We start from the raw sequence: 19,199 nt of genomic DNA, 5'->3' as shown, positions 1-19,199 counted from the left end.
TGGTTTTCTAAGGCCAAATTAGAACATGGATATTTATGATATTTTTCCCGCAGTGCTGTAGGCTATAGGTGAGTTATTATAAATGCGTCTGAATAAAATAATCTCCAGATGCACCTTTAGAGAGAACTGCACCTTTCATACGGATATTACATAATCAGAAGGTATTAGTTTACGATTCGAATTTGTTCTTTTTAAAGTGGACATTTCAAGCTTTAGTCTATAAAGGATATTGTTTCAATTCTCACGCTCCAGTTCACGAATTTTATAAAGCGCGCCTGATTGTTTCATGTTATTTTACAAAAGCACAACGTTATCTTGTTCTTGTGACATTACGCAAATAAAAGTAGTTGCGAATATTGTATTATTATTTTCTGTATAACCAGAAATTATAAGAGTATTTTAAGTTGATTCCACTGTTGATGGGAAAATTAAAGTGTTCGCGGCGCACACTCTTGGATATTTTGGTCAAAATCGAGTGTTTATTTGTGATAATATTAGCCCTATTATTATTATTGTCCAACCTGTACTATGAATGAGATGTGACGAATTGCTTTGTTCCTTTTTTGGATAAAAAAAAAGGTAGTCTTCTACACTGTAAAAAATATTTTCAAGATTAGTTATCACAACATATTTTCTTTTGTCAAATCAAATGTATAATAATTTATTTAGTTGAGATAACTTATTATTTTGAGTTTCTGATGGTTAAATTAATCTACTTCATTGTATTAACTCACTTTTTCCAGTTCAATCAACTTAAAATTTTAAGGCAACCCAGGTTACTTACTTTTTTAAGTTAAACCAACAATATTTTTTTTTACAGTGTAGTAATCACAACATTTTTTCTTTTGTCAAATCAACTTAAATAATTTATTTAGTTCAGAAAACATATCATTTTGAGTTTGTGATGGTTAAATTAATCTCCTTCATTGCATTAACTCACTTTTTCCAGTTCAATGAACTTAAAATTTTAAGGCAACCAGGTTACTTACTTTTTTAAGTTAAACCAACAATATTTTTTACAGTGTACATATGAAGAGTTCAGATGCAAAAGCCTCTAAATGCCATTTGAAATGTTCTTCTTTAATGATGATTTTTATCAAACTTGTATATTTATGTTCAGTAATTTCAATTAAATGGCAATGATAATTACCTATTAATTGTTATTTAAGTGAAATTACTGAACTTATATATACAAGTTTGATAAAAATCATCATTAAAGAAGAACATTTCAAATGGCATTTAGAGGCTTTTGCATCTGAACTCTTCATATGTAGCCTAATAAATGTTATAATAGGCTAATGATGATAATTATTATTATTATTTGCGGACACGGACCTAAAACACACTCCGTCTTCTAAGTCAGGTGACTGTAAATGCGCAAAATCCGTTTCCATTGCAGTTTTGCGAAAAAATCCTTTTTCGAATTGCCTGAAAAACCTCCTCATGCGAGCGTAAAAACTTTTTTGCGATAAACGGGAGTTTTTGCGAAATTGACGTGTTTCCATTGAGCGTATTTTCATTTCGCAATTTCAATTTGCGCAAATTGAAGGGTAATGGAAACGCAGCTATTGACTACAACAATCAGTTATTAAGTGTACTCTCTTGTGTTCATCATTTCTTTGTAAGAAAGCCTGGCCAAAAATTATGTCGGCACAATTTGTCATCTTTCACTGCGTTATTATTGCGCAATATGCTTACTAAACCTTTAACTAACTTTAAATAAAGGGTGAAGATGTCAGTTTTGGAGGCCAGATTTGGCAGATGAGGTAAACTCTTCTCTCCGCATTCGACTTGTGATCTGTCCTTGACTTTAACAGTGTAATGAAAGGTTCATATAGTGTGTGTTTCAGAAGCGTTCTCACAGCTGTGACAGGTCGCTCCGCTGTACCCCGTGGCAGAACAGTTGCAGTGAAACGTGCTCCATGACTGAGAGCATCTCCCTCCATGTTCACAATGACTCGGGGAGCATCTGGTGTAAGAAAAAAATAAAATAAAAATAGGACATGAAAAATCATATTTGATGTTTGATCTCAAGGACAATCAGATATAGAGAAACACAATCATTCAGCATTACACACACACAGCCTTTGTAGAGAGTTACGCATGAAGTGAAAACCTTGCTGTTGGCTCTATCTGATCCTACACTCTCAGAAAAAAGGTACAAAAGCTGTCACTGGGGCTGTACCTTTTCGAAAGGTAAACTTTTGTCCATTTTAGGTGCTAATATGTCCATTTTAGGTGTTTATATGTTCATTTTAGGTGCTAATAAGTACATTTTAGGTGTTAATATGTACATTGTAGGTCCTTATGTACATTTTAGGTGCTAATAAGTACATTTTAGGTGTTAATATGTACATTTTAGGTGGTAATAAGTACATTTTAGGTGTTAATATGTACATTTTAGGTGCTAATATGTACATTTTAAGTGTTAATATGTACATTTCGGGAGCTAATATGTCAATTTTAGGTCTTAATATGTACATTTTAGGTTCTTATATGTACATTTTAGGTGCTAATATGAACATTTTAGGTGTTAATATGTACATTTTAGGTTCTTTGGGTACAAAAGTGTACCTTTTGAAACGGTACAGCCCCAGTGACAGCTTTTGTACCTTTTTTTCTGAGAGTGTAGAGATAGAAAAGCACATGGTGACATTTTCATAGACACTTTCACAAGACACATATACAAGAAATGTTGACAGTACACAGGTTAACACTTTACAGTGAGGTTTCATTAATTAACTACTTTAGTTAACATAAACTAAGAATGAACAATACTACTCTATATACAATACTAATCAAACGTACTCCGTGAGGAAAATAATGAAAGGTTATGGAGTTTCAGTGATATTACTGCATTAAATTACAATATATAATGTTGAAAATAATGTATAATGATGCAATGGGGGAATATTTGTAGGTCCTGATCATAATATAACAATAATTATAATACTTTAAAAATAAAAAAAGTAATTATAATAATACATTGTAGCTTAAAATATCGTGACAGTATTGTAAGTACAGTGTATTGAATCGTGACAAGTGTATCGTTACAACCCTACTTTGAACAGAAAGTGCAGTAATCTGTTTGCAACATTTAGGGTACAAAGTTGAGCTAACTTGAAAAAGTAAGGCAACATATGACATTCAACTCAACTAATTAGCTCCAATTAAAGTCAAATTAAATACTTTGGTTCATCTAATGAGTAACAGTGTCAAGGCTACTAAATATTGTTTTGTATTTAGTAGAGCAAGGGGCAACCGTCCTTGTTTTTTTTTCATCTTCATGTTTGATTTTCAATGCTAATTACATAATTTGAACATTATATGCCTCTTAAATTTAGAGGCAAACTTTTACCCTGGCAAAAATATTGTGCACAAAAGTTGCAATGAGATGCACATATACCTCAACGCACAAATCTCAAACACAGTGATGATCAACAATTGTAATTCAGTCAATGTATGAAACACAAGACAGCTAAATAACAGTGACAACAACAGTCGTATAAATCAAGCCAATGAATGCAAAGCAATGACTCTTCAATAATAGTTGCCACATCATTTTTCAAGCTGCAGTGCATGCTGGGGAAAAATGTAAAATCACTTAGTAAAGTCACAGCACACCTGGTTTGAGGAATCATTCATATCTGGAGCTCAAATGCATATTCATGTGCACTTTAAGTGACATAAACGAGAAATGTAGAATGACAGTCGCATGTAAATCGCAGGGAAACAGACATTTAGACATTCTACTAACTCTAGGTAACTCTACATATCAACTTATTCTACTAACCTAAACCCTAATACCTAACCTTAACTTAACAGTCTACTAACAGTCTGCTACAATCTACTAACAGTCTACTAACAGTCTAACAGTCTATTAACAGTCTACTACAGTCTACTAACAGTCTGCTACAATCTACTAACAGTCTACTAACAGTTTAACAGTCTACTAACAGTCTAACAATCTACTAAGAGTCAAACAGTCTACTAACAGTCTAACAGTCTATTAACAGTCTACTACCGTCTACTAACAGTCTACTAACAGTCTGCTACAATCTACTAACAGTCTGCTACAGTCTACTAACAGTCTGCTACAATCTACTAACAGTCTACTAACAGTCTGCTACAGTCTACTAACAGTCTACTAACAGTCTGCTACAGTCTACTAACAGTCTAACAATCTACCAACAGTCTAACAGTCTACTAAAAGTTTAACAGTCTACTAACAGTCCACTAACAGTCTAACAATCTACTAACAGTCTGCTACAATCTACCAACAGTCTAACAGTCTACTAACAGTTTAACAGTCTACTAACAGTTTAACAGTCTACTAACAGTCTAACATTCTACTAACAGTCTGGTACAATCTACTAACAGTCTACTAACCGTCTGCTAACAGTCTACTAACAGTCTACTAACAGTCTGCTAACAGTCTGCTAACAGTCTGGTACAATCTACTAACAGTCTACTAACAGTCTGCTAACAGTTTTCCACAGCCTTCTAACAGTCTACTAACAGTCGCCTACAGCCTTCTAACAGTCTGGTACAATCTACTACCGTCTACTAACAGTCTACTAACAGTCTGCTACAATCTACTAACAGTCTACTAACAGTCTGCTACAGTCTACTAACAGTCTGCTACAATCTACTAACAGTCTACTAACAGTCTGCTACAGTCTACTAACAGTCTAACAATCTACCAACAGTCTAACAGTCTACTAAAAGTTTAACAGTCTACTAACAGTCTAACAATCTACTAACAGTCTAACAGTCTACTAACAGTTTAACAGTCTACTAACAGTCTAACATTCTACTAACAGTCTGGTACAATCTACTAACAGTCTACTAACCGTCTACTAACAGTCTACTAACAGTCTGCTAACAGTCTACTAACAGTCTGGTACAATCTACTAACAGTCTACTAACAGTCTGCTAACAGTTTTCCACAGCCTTCTAACAGTCTACTAACAGTCGCCTAGAGCCTTCTAACAGTCTGGTACAATCTACTACCGTCTACTAACAGTCTACTAACAGTCTGCTACAATCTACTAACAGTCTACTAACAGTCTGCTACAGTCTACTAACAGTCTGCTACAATCTACTAACAGTCTGCTACAGTCTACTAACAGTCTGCTAACAGTCTGCTAACAGTTTTCCACAGCCTTCTAACAGTCTACTAACAGTCGCCTACAGCCTACTAACAGTCTGGTACAATCTACTACCGTCTACTAACAGTCTACTAACAGTCTGCTACAATCTACTAACAGTCTACTAACAGTCTGCTACAATCTACTAACAGTCTACTAACAGTCTGCTAAAATCTACTAACAGTCTACTAACAGTCTGCTACAGTCTACTAACAGTCTAACAATCTACCAACAGTCTAACAGTCTACTAAAAGTTTAACAGTCTACTAACAGTCTACTAACAGTCTAACAATCTACTAACAGTCTGCTACAATCTACCAACAGTCTAACAGTCTACTAACAGTTTAACAGTCTACTAACAGTTTAACAGTCTACTAACAGTCTAACATTCTACTAACAGTCTGGTACAATCTACTAACAGTCTACTAACCGTCTGCTAACAGTCTACTAACAGTCTACTAACAGTCTGCTAACAGTCTACTAACAGTCTGCTAACAGTCTACTAACAGTCTACTAACAGTCTGCTAACAGTCTACTAACAGTCTGGTACAATCTACTAACAGTCTGCTAACAGTTTTCCACAGCCTTCTAACAGTCTACTAACAGTCGCCTACAGTCTACTAACAGTCTGGTACAATCTACTAACAGTCTACTAACAATCTACTAACAGTCTGGTACAATCTACTAACAGTCTGTTAACAGTCTTTTACAGTCTACTAACAGTCTACTACAGCCTACTAACAGTCAGCTACAATCTACTAACAGTCTAACGGCCTACTAACAGTCTACTGACAGTCTGCTATAGTCTACTAACAGTCTAACAACAGTTTACTAACAGTCTACTAACAGTCTGCTAACAGTTTTTACAGCCTGCTAACAGTCTACTAACAGTCTACTAACAGTCTGCCACAGTCTACTAACAGTTTTTACAGCCTGCTAACAGTCTACTAACAGTCTGCTACAATCTACTAACAGTCTGCTAACAGTCTTCTACAGCCTACTAACAGTCTGCTATAGTCTACTAACAGTCTACTAACAGTCTTCTACAGCCTACTAACAGTCTGCTATAGTCTACTAACAGTCTTCTACCACGTTTTGAAGTATGCAAATCAATATTAAAAACATTTTTTAAGCAAATAATGACTTAAATTTGAGTCTGTTTCTCTCATTCATATTTTCTTCATATGACTTCAGTAGACTTGGATAACATGAATGCCTGTTTACATAACTCGTGAAACACCCTGATGTTGACCAATCATAATCACAATCAAGTATACTTCATTATTATAATTATCAATCTCTTTGACTTCATTTAAATAAAGTCAAATATAGAAGCACAAACAGTCTGTTTAATTCAGAGAAAACAGGAAAAATGGGTCTGAAAAACTAAATCACACTTCAGAACGTACCTTGCAGAATCAGCAAATCGTTAATAATTTAAACAAAGAGGGATTATAAAACTGCATAGTTCCTGTGAAACTCTATTAATGAAACGAATGTTAAGCTTTAATTATTAACATGTTCTGCAGGGCGCGCGGAAACTTGTGACTGCAACTGTATGGTTTTGGCGCAGGAAACTTTGGCAAACTCGTCTGATCACTCAGTAAAGTAACAGCACACCTGATTTGAGGAATCATTCATGAGTGGAGCTCGAACGCCGCAGGACGACACACACACTGAACTTTAATGCTTTGTGTTAGAGGTTTCATCACACCATTAACCTCAAGATTGACTTTGCAAACGCCACTAATAATCATTTATGCCACGGTGCCTTGATTTAGAAGCTACAAACTTTCGCTAAGAGCAAAGTAAGGTTAACCAAGTGACTCAAAGCAGCCTCTTCGACCACAAACACCTTCCAGCTTCTCTTTGTTAAGCAAATCCTTTCTAGTCAGAAGAAATGTCCTTGCCTGAGCCGAAAAACAATTCCCTGCCTCTCTCATCTCTCTCGGGAATGCCATCGGATTATTTTGCAAGCTAACTTCACCGACGACATCTTTCACCAGATTTCCATTTGTGGCCACAATGACGGCCTAAGAGGATCCGTTCAAACACTTTTTGTTCTGCTTTAGGTGCCCGGGACAGATACACTCTCCGCTCCGGTTTCACGCTTTGTGGCTTTACAATCAGAACAGGATCGAGTTTGTCTTTCATTCCGTTTAAAATGGACACTTCAAACCAAGAGAAAAAAAAAATGAAACCACACTTTTTGGCTCACATGCGCCGACAGCATACTGAGAGGCACGTCTCTTTGTTGGCTGGGGTCCCATCAGAGCTTCTCAGGCACATCGCGGGGACACAACAGAACCACGGCGGTCGAATTCACACAGCCGGACTCCTCTGTTCTCCTTTGGTCTGTGAGGATCAGACTTCACTGACTGCCACACACTGAGATGGCCGAGATTCAAGCAGAAAGGATAAACGCCACCACGACTTGCCAAACAGTTGCGTTATCTCTGATGAGATAATCCTCAGAGACTGACAATAAACAAGACCGATGTAAAGCATCTCAGGGTTCATAAATAAAGACTGTAAATATCACAGCGCATTTTTTTGACCTTCATCACATCACCTTTTTCTAAGAGTTTTGAAGTTTGTGAGTTTCTGAAAGTCTCTTCTGCTCACCAAGGCTGCATTTATTTGAAAAAATAAATTCAGCAAAAACAAAAAAAACTATTCTGAAATATTATTAACATTTATAGGGATACTACACTTTCTTTGCAACTCCCCCAGTTAAAAAGTTTTACCGTTTTTGAATCCATTCAGCCTAGGGTGACCACCTGCTAATAAGCCCAAGGGGGGACAAGGGGTATGTTTCTGAGGGACAATGTGGGACACTGCTTGGCGAGGCGGTGCCCCCACCCCACGGGCAGACTCTGATAGTGTTTTACCCCTATCTAGAATTGTTACTACTGCCTTACTGTTTGTACATGAATAATTGTTAAAAAAAAGCACATACCTTAGCACATGCATTAATAATGCCCTATTCCCTAAACATCTGTAATTGCTGATATATGCTCATGAATAGGCCAACCAATGTGTATTTGTTTTCTAAATAAAGATGAATATTTTGAACATTCAATGAATTGACAGCACTTCCACTTACGATTTACTTTAGCTATTTAATTTTATTTATTTTTTTATTACAATTATTTCACTTTAAATCAATAAAAGTATAAAATTATAGGATTAACAGGAATTATACAGCAGTTGCTCAACACCACAGGAACAGTTTAAAAAAAGTCGAAAAAAAGTCTAAACTCACAACTCCAGAGGTTCACGGAATGAGAAGCTGCGCTGTCATGACAACAATGAAAAAGTTGACATCAACCTAGTCAGCAGGTCACGTGGGAGTGGCAACCAGTCTTGATGAAGTTCACTTTCTACATGAACTAGTTCAAAGTTCAGTTCACACATTTTAAAATGAACTAGTTAAGTTCAAGTTTGCACAGAAATGTACGATTTTTCCCATCTTCACCGACCTCGTTATAAAATCCGTTTAAATTATCATACGACGCCTTTGTCGATGGCGGCCGCGGTGCGACACTGGTGGCTTGTGTTGCCAGATTGGGTTTTTTTCTTTCGCTACATATTGAGCCCTGTTTACGGTGAGTTTTAGCAGGGTGTTCGCCTGGAAGGCTCTATAGAAATCTGGCACCCCATTGAATGAAGTTAAACTGAGAGAGCGTGCGTTCAGAGACACCAGAATGAACACGTTCATCAGGACAGGCAGTTAAACAATACGTTCAGTTCACCCAAAATATGAACGAGTTCATGAACGTGAACGTGTTCAGGCACAACGTTTGGCTGCCTGCGTCTCGAGGATAAAGAGTGACCGACTTTTTTTTGAGCAAGCATTGATTATGCGTGACGCGGTCTCAATTTGCGGGACGCATGAATTGGGCTTCAAACGCTGTGCGAGCACGCGCTACGCGGGATGGGTGGTCACCCTAATTCAGCCGATCTCCGGTTCTGGCGGTACCACTTTTAGCATAGCTTAGCATACATCATTGAAGTGCACAAGACCATTAGCATTTCTCAAAAAAAACAAAAAAAATGACCACAGAGTTTCGATATTTTTCCTATCTAAAACTAGGGCTGTCTCGGTTATGGAATTTCCTTTCCGGTAATGTTGAGTGGCTCAATAGCGTGATATACAGTGTTACCGCCATTTATTTATTTAATTTATATGTATTTGCAGCCCGTTCTTCATCCTTTAACGTCATATAGATCGCTATACTACGCACATGGCACCGTTTATCGTTAATATAACACGCGAACCCAATACGTTATAGATCCTTTAGTGTGAATATGACACGCACACCCTACCCCACACCTAAACTTAGCCCTCACAGCGCGTGTTATATTAACGATAACGGGTGCCATGTGCGTAGTATAGCGCCGTTTTGTCATATAGCGTTCTATATGACGTTAAAGGAAAGAGAATGCGTTGGTATTTGTTGCTATATAAATAAAGTTTACGATGTGGACAAAAACGAGGATATTTTCAGTAACCAATGTAACCGAAATTAAACAGTGTCTGTATGCGCATTGAAAGACTTTCACTCAGCGCGCATATCGTTAAGACAACGGACTTTGAGCGAGTCATTAAACCGTTCATTCAACGAACACGTTCAAAAAAGCTGATTCATTAAAAGAGATGTAATGAAACAAGATGTTAATTATTGTTCCACTTTTCGAACAGCAATGCGTCACATGGTTAACGCTGAAGCTGATGCTTCACTTATTAGAGACTAATATGGCATTGATTCAAATGCGCGACTCTAGGCTAAATAATTTTATTTCCCCGCAGCTTCCTCATGATGTGGGATGCCGACCAGCGCTGCTGCTGACGCACATTTATGGGAAATACCAGTGACGTGAACTTTAAAAGGATGATACGAAAAATATTTCGGTTTCTTTTGACACGATAACCTTTTCACGACTTCAAAGAAGCTGTGTGAAGCCTCTGTAGGCTAGACATCACCATGATAAACAGTCTCCGTGATATAGTCATCCGATGGTCAATGAATATGCAAATTAGCCTCCGCCTCCACTCACTCACAGCCACAGTTTAAAGGGATAATTCACTTTGAAATTAATTTTTGATATAATTTATCTTACCTCAAGGGCATCCAAGATGTAGGTGTCTTTGTTTCCGCAGTAGTTTCAATTTTGATATTTTTAGGTCAAACCGTTTTTGTCTGTTAATCATATAATGCAGGTCTATGGTCACCACCTCAAAGAGCATGCACAGAGAAGTCCAAATTAAACATGATTTAATGACTCGCAAATGTAAGTACGCATTGATGGCCTAAGACACGAAACAAGCGGTTTGAGTGAGAAAACGAACAGTATTTATATTGTTTTACCTCGTGGCGTGGGCGCTTTTGTCCGCGGAAGTGATCTCTCGCGCGTGTACGTCACTCATTGTTTACACAGAGATTTCTGAAGTGTTACCTTTCACTGTGAAGATCTAAACGTATTTAGATACACAGGAAATCGCAATGGAAGACGATTTCGATACATCAACAGACAACGGTGAATTTTTTTTCGCAACTGCGCGAGAGATCACTTCCGGCACTTGTGCCGACCGAAGCGCCCGCGGCCTTCAAATCACTTGGACGTGGCTGCGGTTACAAGAGGTAAAAACGATATAATTACTGTTCATTTTCTCACACAAACCGCTCGTTTCGTGTCTTAGGCCTTCTGTTTAATTTGGACTTCTCTGTGCATGCTCTTTGAGGTGGTGACCATAGACCTCCATTATATGACTGACAGACACGAACAGTTTGATCTAAAAATATCAAAATTGGAACTACTGCGGAAACAAAGACACCTACATCTTGGATGCCCTTGAGGTAAGATAAAACATCAAAAATTAATTTCAAAGTGAACTATCCATCTGCCATATTTGAACAAGAAAATAATTCAGAAGAAGAAGAGAAAGAGCGAATTATACAGGTTCATGTATCAGAATGCTGATGCGTTTTACACATGACAGTAATTAATATATGATTAGCCTTTGGCTTGACTACGTTATCAAACAGCTAATAATGTGTTGCTATCCTGTTCCCCATCAAACAGCAGCCTGCTGAAAATCAGCATCCTTAGCTTTGAACATCATAGAAAGGCAGTGGAGAAAAGCCCGCATGGTTATATGTCGGTGACGGTAGGACACAGGCGCTTTCAGTCTTTGATTCACTGCAGTTTTAAGGAGAAAATCCTCTGACTCAGATATATAAACAACATTAAAAACGGGATTTTCACCACAGGTGGTAAAAAAAATACATGTAATATACAAAAATATTTGAAATTATCTACGAAACAGCTTGAAAGGATTCTCCATGTTTTGTGGCGAAGGATATATGAGGAATTTCAATGCAGCGCTCGCCTCGCAAACAAACCCAGATCAAACACAAAAACTGCCTCTGCTGTGGGACACAATGGAAAATAAATCTATTCAAGCAGAATGTGTGTGTGAGGGCAGCGAGACGAACAGAACAAAATGACACCAGCCCTGAGTAGCAGCTTGACGGCATCGAAACACACGTGCCCCGCGCTGCCCTTCCCATCCCTCACCAACACTCCGGCAGCCAAAGGTCGCTCGTCGTGACCCTAATCACAAAGAGGCGACACCAAACGCCGGCCCGCGGAGCTGAAGTCCCATCCTGAAAGACAAGAGCAGCAGGTGTGCAGTGCATCTCCACACAGCTTATCTGATGCATCTCGGGGCCGCAGGGGGAACCTGACAAGAGCTGGAAGGACACAGACTCGCCCCTTTCAGCCGGGGGGGTCAGAGGTCATCCGGAGGAAATTAGGACGGACAGAAACCAGGCCAACGACGCAAACTTAAGTCAACCTCATCAGCCGCTAACAGCGAAGAGCGAGGTGAGATGCGCAAATGCAAACATGCAACGTTTGAAAAGTTGGTAATATGGTTAATGCTAAAAATTGCAATGAACAAACCCAAAATAATTAGCGCATGCAATTTCCCACCCTGTGGATCAGTTCTGAGCGCCGTGACAATAATTAGTGATTCCCCGAAATGTAAACACTGGGTCGAAACAGAAAATTCAGGATGCTGAAACCCCCAAAACTGATTAAAATTATTTAAAAATTAATAAAACTGAGGGTAACACTTTATGATACGGTTCCTTCGTTAATGAATAACTACACAAGAACCAATGAGTAACACAATATTAACAATCTAGTAACTATTATTAACTAACAAGAAACTCTGATTAATGAACTAGTAAGTAATAGCGCACAGACGAAAGTGGTAGTTCACTATTAAGTAATCAATAACTTCTATTTTTTAAATAGTACTTCCCAGATAACTACTGAAAAAGTTTATTAATAATCTATTAACTACTATTAACTAAAAGAAACTCATATTAACGAATTAGTAAGTAATAGCTCACAGATGAAAGTGTTACTACAGATACTTCTGTGGGAATTACTAATTATTTGGATTCATATTATAAAGTGAAGATCATTGGAACTAACTAGTAATGACTCAAGTGTTACTAAAGACATTTTCTAAAAGTATACTAAAGTTCACCAAAAATCTCAAACGGTTGCACAAATCATGACTAGATCGTGTAGTAACACTTGAGTCATTACTAGTTAGTTCCAACGATCTTCACTTTATAATACGGATCCAAATAATTAGTAATTCCCATAGTAACACTTTCATCTGTGAGCTATTACTTACTAATTCGTTAATAAGAATTTCTTTTAGTTAAAAGTAGTTAGATTGTTAATAAACTTTTTCAGTAGTTCTCTGGGAAGTATTAAAAAAATAGTAGGGTAACACTTTATTTTGATAGTCCACTTTAGACATTCAACTAACTATAATTAACTTTGCCGCTACATGTCAACTAACTCATTATAGTATTAGTAGACTGTCAGGTTAATATCTGCTAACACTTTATTTTGTTGGTCCCCCAACAGACATTCAACTGACTATAAGTAACTTAGCAACTACAAGTCAACTTGTTCTCCTAACCTAAACCCTAACACCTAACCCTAACCTAACAGTCTACTGACAGTCTACTACAGCCTACTAATAGTCTAATGACACTTAGTTGACATGTAGTTGAAAAGTTACTTATAGTTAGTAGAATGTCTAAAGTGACTATCGAAAAAAAGTGTAACCAATAGTAGTTATTGTTTAGTTAATAGTGAACTACCACTTTCATCTGTGCGCTATTACTTACTAGTTCGTTAATCAGAGTTTCTTGTTAGTTAATAATAGTTAGGCTACTAGATTGTTAAAATTGTGTTACTCATTGTGTAGTTATTCATTAACGAAGGAACCGTATTCTGAGTTGTACAAACATGTTAATTGCACATAGTGCAGTTTTTATATTAGCTTTTTGATCACAGAATGATTTTACTTCAATTTGTTGGCGAAATTGAAACATTTAAACAATAATAAGCTGTAATAACTTGCTCTCATGACAGATTCATTCAAACATTTAACATTTACATGATTTAATGATGAAACATTTAACGATGAAGACATCACTAACAGGTATATTGATATAATGAATATCTAATAGTGCAAATATTTATCAAAATGCAGCTCTCTGGAGTTATTTTAACTAGCTAGCTATCGAGTTCATATCAACTGACTTGTGTTTCTAAGGTAAACGTAACATTACGTGACGTCGTTTACAAGCTGTTTTATTGATGACATTTCAGTGAGTTGTACGGTATCTTTCATCATGCCTTCTGATGATCATTCATGCTGTAGTAAAGAGCAAGAGATGATCCGATCCGTGACGCCACATCAAAGAGCCACAAATACATGTTTATTGTATGAATTTTGTAATAAAATCGACAGGAGCTGAGATTTTATTATTTCATATCAAAAGTAACAAAGCACAAAGTTTATTGTGATTTTTGGATGGCAGGCTTGCTACAAACATTGTTTGGTGAAGTTTTATTCATGCAGCAACAGTTCTGAATACAGTCCAAATGTGTTCTAATAATAATAATAATAATGAAACATTGTAAAGCTTTAGTAAAAGCTGTGTTTTGAGCAGTTGATGTGTACCTATATTGCACTGTGACTGTACAGCATCACTCCTCCACTGTGATGCAGACGCCTATTCAAATGCAGAAAGCATGATGAACTATGCATCATGTCTTGATATACGACCTGCTATAAAGCTTTCAACATCATTTCATCATCATTTAATGAATTACTGATGCCATGATCAATAGAAAGTGCAGAAAACATCAAATGAGATTCTGATTCGTGTTTTAGGCGGTCACTGATGGTACAATGTTAATTGCTCCCGCAAAATAGCGCTGACTTCTGCGAATATGGCACAAGACTCATTTGCATACAAAGGAGGCGTGCTGAAGAGAGTAAAAAAGACTTCATTTAGTGTGAAGATCATGACGCAGCACTGCTCCAGCATCCGGCATCTGCTTAAGCCGACACAAAACTGGAGCTCTTTCATATCTCACATCACTCTGTGTATGAGACTCAACCAATGAGAGACAAACCAAAAAAACAACATTATATTCATGCCAAATAATACATCTACTTCGTTATTATAATTATTATTATAAGTAGCATAGTTTCTAAATGTCTGCTACAATGCGTTCTAAGTAGTTACATCTAGGCAATTACATCAGTGTAATCTATTTAATAACTAAGTATTAAAAAATCATAAATTATGATGATTTCAATCCATAGATCAAAAATTTGTTGCAAAATCAAAATGCAAAAAACAAAAACAAAACAAACAATAAAATGCATCGGACTTTATACCCCTGAATAGCAAGTAAAATACTTTTTTAAAATGATTATTATTTAAATGGACCTTTCCCAACACATCGCATATCTTTGTTTGTTAATGACGCACTTTAAAGCAGAAAATTCAGTATTGAATTCAAAAGGCTCCAGATGCTTCAATGAGCAATAATAGCAAATTAAAACATAAATGCAATTATATTTATTATCTGCAATTATCTAATCAACCAACTTTGCATTTGAGCCATATAACATACCGTTCAAATGTAGTGGGATCGGTAAGATTTTACAAAAATAGCCTATTTTTGAAAAAAAAAGTCTCTGACGCTCACCAATGCTGCATTTATTTGATCAAAAATACAGTAAAAGGAGTAATATAAAAAATATTGTTATATTTTAAAAGAACTATTTACTGTTTTACTATGTTGTAAAATCTAATCTAAGCTGAATTTTTAGTCACATGATCCATCAGAAATCCCTCTAATATGATCATTTGCTGTTGAAACAGTTGAATATTTTTTGTAGAAACTGTGATACATTTTCTCAGGATTCTTTGATGAATAGCAAGTTCAAAAGAACAGCCTTTATTTGAAATAGAAATCTTTTGTAACATTATAAATGATCAATTTGATGCTTCCTTGCTGAATAAAAGTATTTAATTTATGATCCCAAACTTTTGAACGGTAACATATTTACTATAAGAGCATTTTCAAGCCCTGCTGAGTGAAAACAATATGTAGTGGCGACACACTGAAACAATACAATGGGAGAAAAGTGCTGTGGTATCTGTCAGGAGTTAATAAGATAAGATAAGATAAGATAAGATAAGATAAGATAAGATAAGATAAGATAAGAAACGATAAGTAGGGCTGTGAAACGATTAATTGCGATTAATCACATCCAAAATAAAAGTTTGTATTTGTATAATATATGTTTGTGTAGTGTGTATAATTATTTTGTATATATAAATACACACACACATGCATGTATATATTTAATAAGAAATATTTGCAAGTATATACATATTTATACAAAATAAATATTATACATAAATATAAATATTTGATATATTAATAACACATTTGTCTTAAATGTATACATGCATATGTGTATAATTATACACACCACACACACATATTATGTAAACACAAACTTTTATTTTGCATGCGATTAATCGTGATTAATCGTTTCACAGCCCTAAAGATAAGATATAACAAATATATAAAAGTAACTGACTATATTGTTCATCCTGTCCTGTTCAATATGGCTATAGCAGAGGGGATGAAAGATTTCTTGCAGATGTGTTTGCAGGCCAGTGGTACCTTAAAATAACACAGTCTCATCCCAAAAAGTCATATAACTGACGTTTTGGGACGTATTTTGACCATACGTCAATATCCGCCTTTTTAGGGCCCCCTTAAACGTCGGTAGATGGCGATCCCGGGCCGTCATACAACTGACGCTTTACCTTTAACGTCAGTTAGGTGACAGGTTAGGTTTAGGTCTGGGGTAGAGTTAGGATCCCATAACCTCATCTACCGACGTTTAAGGGGGCCCTAAAAAGGCGAATATTGACGTATGGTCAAAAGACGTCCCAAAACGTCAGTTATATGACGTCTTGGGATGAGACCGGGTTGCTTAAAACGCCTGCCTGATGGCGGCACACGAGACAGGAGTAGTGAACTTCATCATTGCTAACAGTTCGAGTTTTACTTTTCAAAACAGTAGTCACTATTCATACAATTCTTCTCATGAACACAAGGACACCAGGAAAATGCAAAATGATAATTAGTACGACAGGTGGATGATAAGTGTGGCACTAGAACAGGGAACACTGCAGAACTATATGACGAATAATGAGGCACTTCTGCAGAAACACAAAACACAGATCTGTGGGCAAGTGGCTCTTTTAATGCATGTGAATGGATGCGACTCAACGGTGTGCATGATAAATGCATGTTCAACTTCACACCTATTGCCTCTTTCTGTTTTGTCGCAGCTGATTATCATCACAAATCACTATTTAACCGTGTTGAGTACCTCATCTCCACCACCCAAAACACCCTAGCAACAAGTCAAAACACCCTAGCAACAACAGCAAGACAGTGACTGCTCCATAAACAGAGAGGAAGGACTTCATGTCAAGCATCGGTAATGATACTCTTGACATGTTCTTCTTATCAAAAGCATAATAAAAGCTCTATTTCTGTAACCTTGAGCAGGAGTGTAAGTCCACATGGGTCTGAGATTCAGTGAAAGTGTCGACAATGCAAAAAACTCCCTCTTTATTCTGTCCATTATTCACCTTTACAATAACACTTACTCAGCACTTTAGTCAAATTGAGCACTACATCACACACCGTTCCTCCCTGCGTCACTGTGTAATCACGCTACACACCAAAACACTTCCTCGGGGGAACCTTTAGCTTGGCGCGATATTTAATGACAGACAAACCGAATCAACAAACAGCAGCTCGATACGGAAAATTAAATGCGAGCTGCATGGATACATGTCTGAACATGTTTGCATGTTTAGTTCAGCCACTGCATCCAGTTACCTTCTCAGAATAAAAGTCAATTTTGTGCACAAAGTCAAATAATAAACTGCACCTAGGACAGTAAAATAAACAATTGAAGAGTTCAGATGCAAAAGCCTCTAAATGCCATTTGAAATTTTCTTCTTTAAGGATGATTTTTATCAAACTTGTATATTTAAGTTCAGTAATTTCACTTAAATAACAATTAATAGGTAATTATCATTGTCATTTAAGTGAAATCACTGAACTTAAATATACAAGCTTGATAAAAATGATCATTCTAGAAGAAAATTTCAAATGGAACTCTTCAATTAAACATTTAATTAAAATAAATAGACTTATCCCAACACATCCATAATGTCATGTACGTCGTTTGAAGCAGAAAATTCTGTATTGAATTCAAAATTATTTAAATCATCAATTTATTTATTAATTAATAATTTTTCATATTAGAAATGGACGGTCAAGTCTAGTGTATTAATGGGATGCAGTATCAATGCATAAAAATGATATGTAAAATACTATGTAAAAAATTCGTATGCAAATTAACATGTTTGCATATTTAATTCAGCGAGTCGTCTCAGTTATCTTCTCAGATTTTTTTAATTATGCATTCTAAACACAACTTGTGCACAATTTAAACGCGCAAATAATAAAATGCAACTAACTGTACTGTATAATTGTGCAAAGTTGAATAGTAAAATAAATAAATATATAAAAATCAATGCATACAAAAAAAAAATGCTGCACTGTGCCCTGCTGAAATGGTAAAAATAGCATGGCAGTGTTTTATTCTGAACACATGCATTGGATAATTTGTACTACAACACAGTACAAGGTCAACTTTTGTCAACCAAACGACAGCAGCGCCACCAGTGTTCGCTTCCCTCACATTATCTCTGATCTGGGGTTAATAAACCGCTCTGCTTCGGTCTAGTCCACACTTAGACTCGTTTTGCACACTGCCTGTGGGGGCACATGTAAAGCCAATGAGAGCTGCTGCCATCCCATATTTCTTAGTTATGGGCAGCAATGTTATTTGAGAGCAACCTGCAGCCTTTTTCCAGAGGTAATAACCCTCACAGTGGAGCCGGTGTTTCTGCATGGAGTGAGAGGACATCACCCACGGTCTGCCCTCGTCTCTTTCTCCTGCAGACTCAATAGCACTGTGTGCGTTAATGAGAGCGGAGAGCTACCCGACTCCATTCAGCTGTTCACAGCACAACCAGGGCTGTGATACTGATGTAAACTGCATTTCTAAAAGTGTCAGCATGATTTATTCATTCCGCTTTTACAGTATTTAACGCAGCATTTAAAAAACCCAAGCAGCATCTTGGGATGGAAATCAGAATGTTAAAGGAGCCCTAGAATTTATTTTGGCATAGTTAAATAGTTCAGTACATGGACATGACATACAGTGAGTCTCAAACGCCATTGTTTTATCCTTATTAATCAATTCTCGTTTTTGAAAAACAGGCGAATCTCCACATAATACCGACTGTGACGAAACATTCGGGATCATTAATATGTACGACTCCAAACATTTGCATATGTCGCATATTGCATAGCCGAAGCATGGCCGTTGATCAGTGTTTGGATGTACGCATGAACACAAAAGTATTTTTTAGTTCCTTCATCCGAGCCTCTGGAGAAACAATGCGTTAATTTTGTCTTCTGTGGAAATAACAAACATTTCACTTAACTTGATGTGTAACTCAAGCTGATGTGTAATTGTTGTTC

At 36.6% G+C, this 19,199-nt stretch overlaps 1 protein-coding gene and 1 long non-coding RNA gene across 3 annotated transcripts in view; one reads left to right on the top strand and one right to left on the bottom strand.

Moving 5' to 3' along the window:
• Nucleotides 1–19,199, bottom strand: part of cntnap3 (contactin associated protein family member 3) — a 172,046-nt gene that overhangs the window by 44,736 nt on the left and 108,111 nt on the right. For both annotated transcript variants that reach the window (XM_089126433.1, XM_089126432.1), the window contains exon 11: nt 1,863–1,969. In XM_089126433.1, coding sequence (XP_088982559.1) covers nt 1,863–1,969 — 107 coding nt within the window. The remainder of the gene's footprint in view (nt 1–1,862; nt 1,970–19,199) is intronic.
• The window catches only part of LOC148969471 (uncharacterized), a 364,565-nt gene that overhangs the window by 255,175 nt on the left and 90,191 nt on the right, over nt 1–19,199 (top strand). The gene's annotated exons all lie outside the window — the stretch shown is intronic.

Source organism: Pimephales promelas, chromosome 23, assembly GCF_988280905.1.
Source record: "Pimephales promelas chromosome 23, fPimPro1.hap1.1, whole genome shotgun sequence".
In the NCBI taxonomy this organism is placed as follows: Eukaryota; Metazoa; Chordata; class Actinopteri; order Cypriniformes; family Leuciscidae; genus Pimephales; species Pimephales promelas.
The sequence above is the reverse complement of the archived record's forward strand: the minus strand, read 5'-3'. Positions and strand labels throughout refer to the sequence as shown.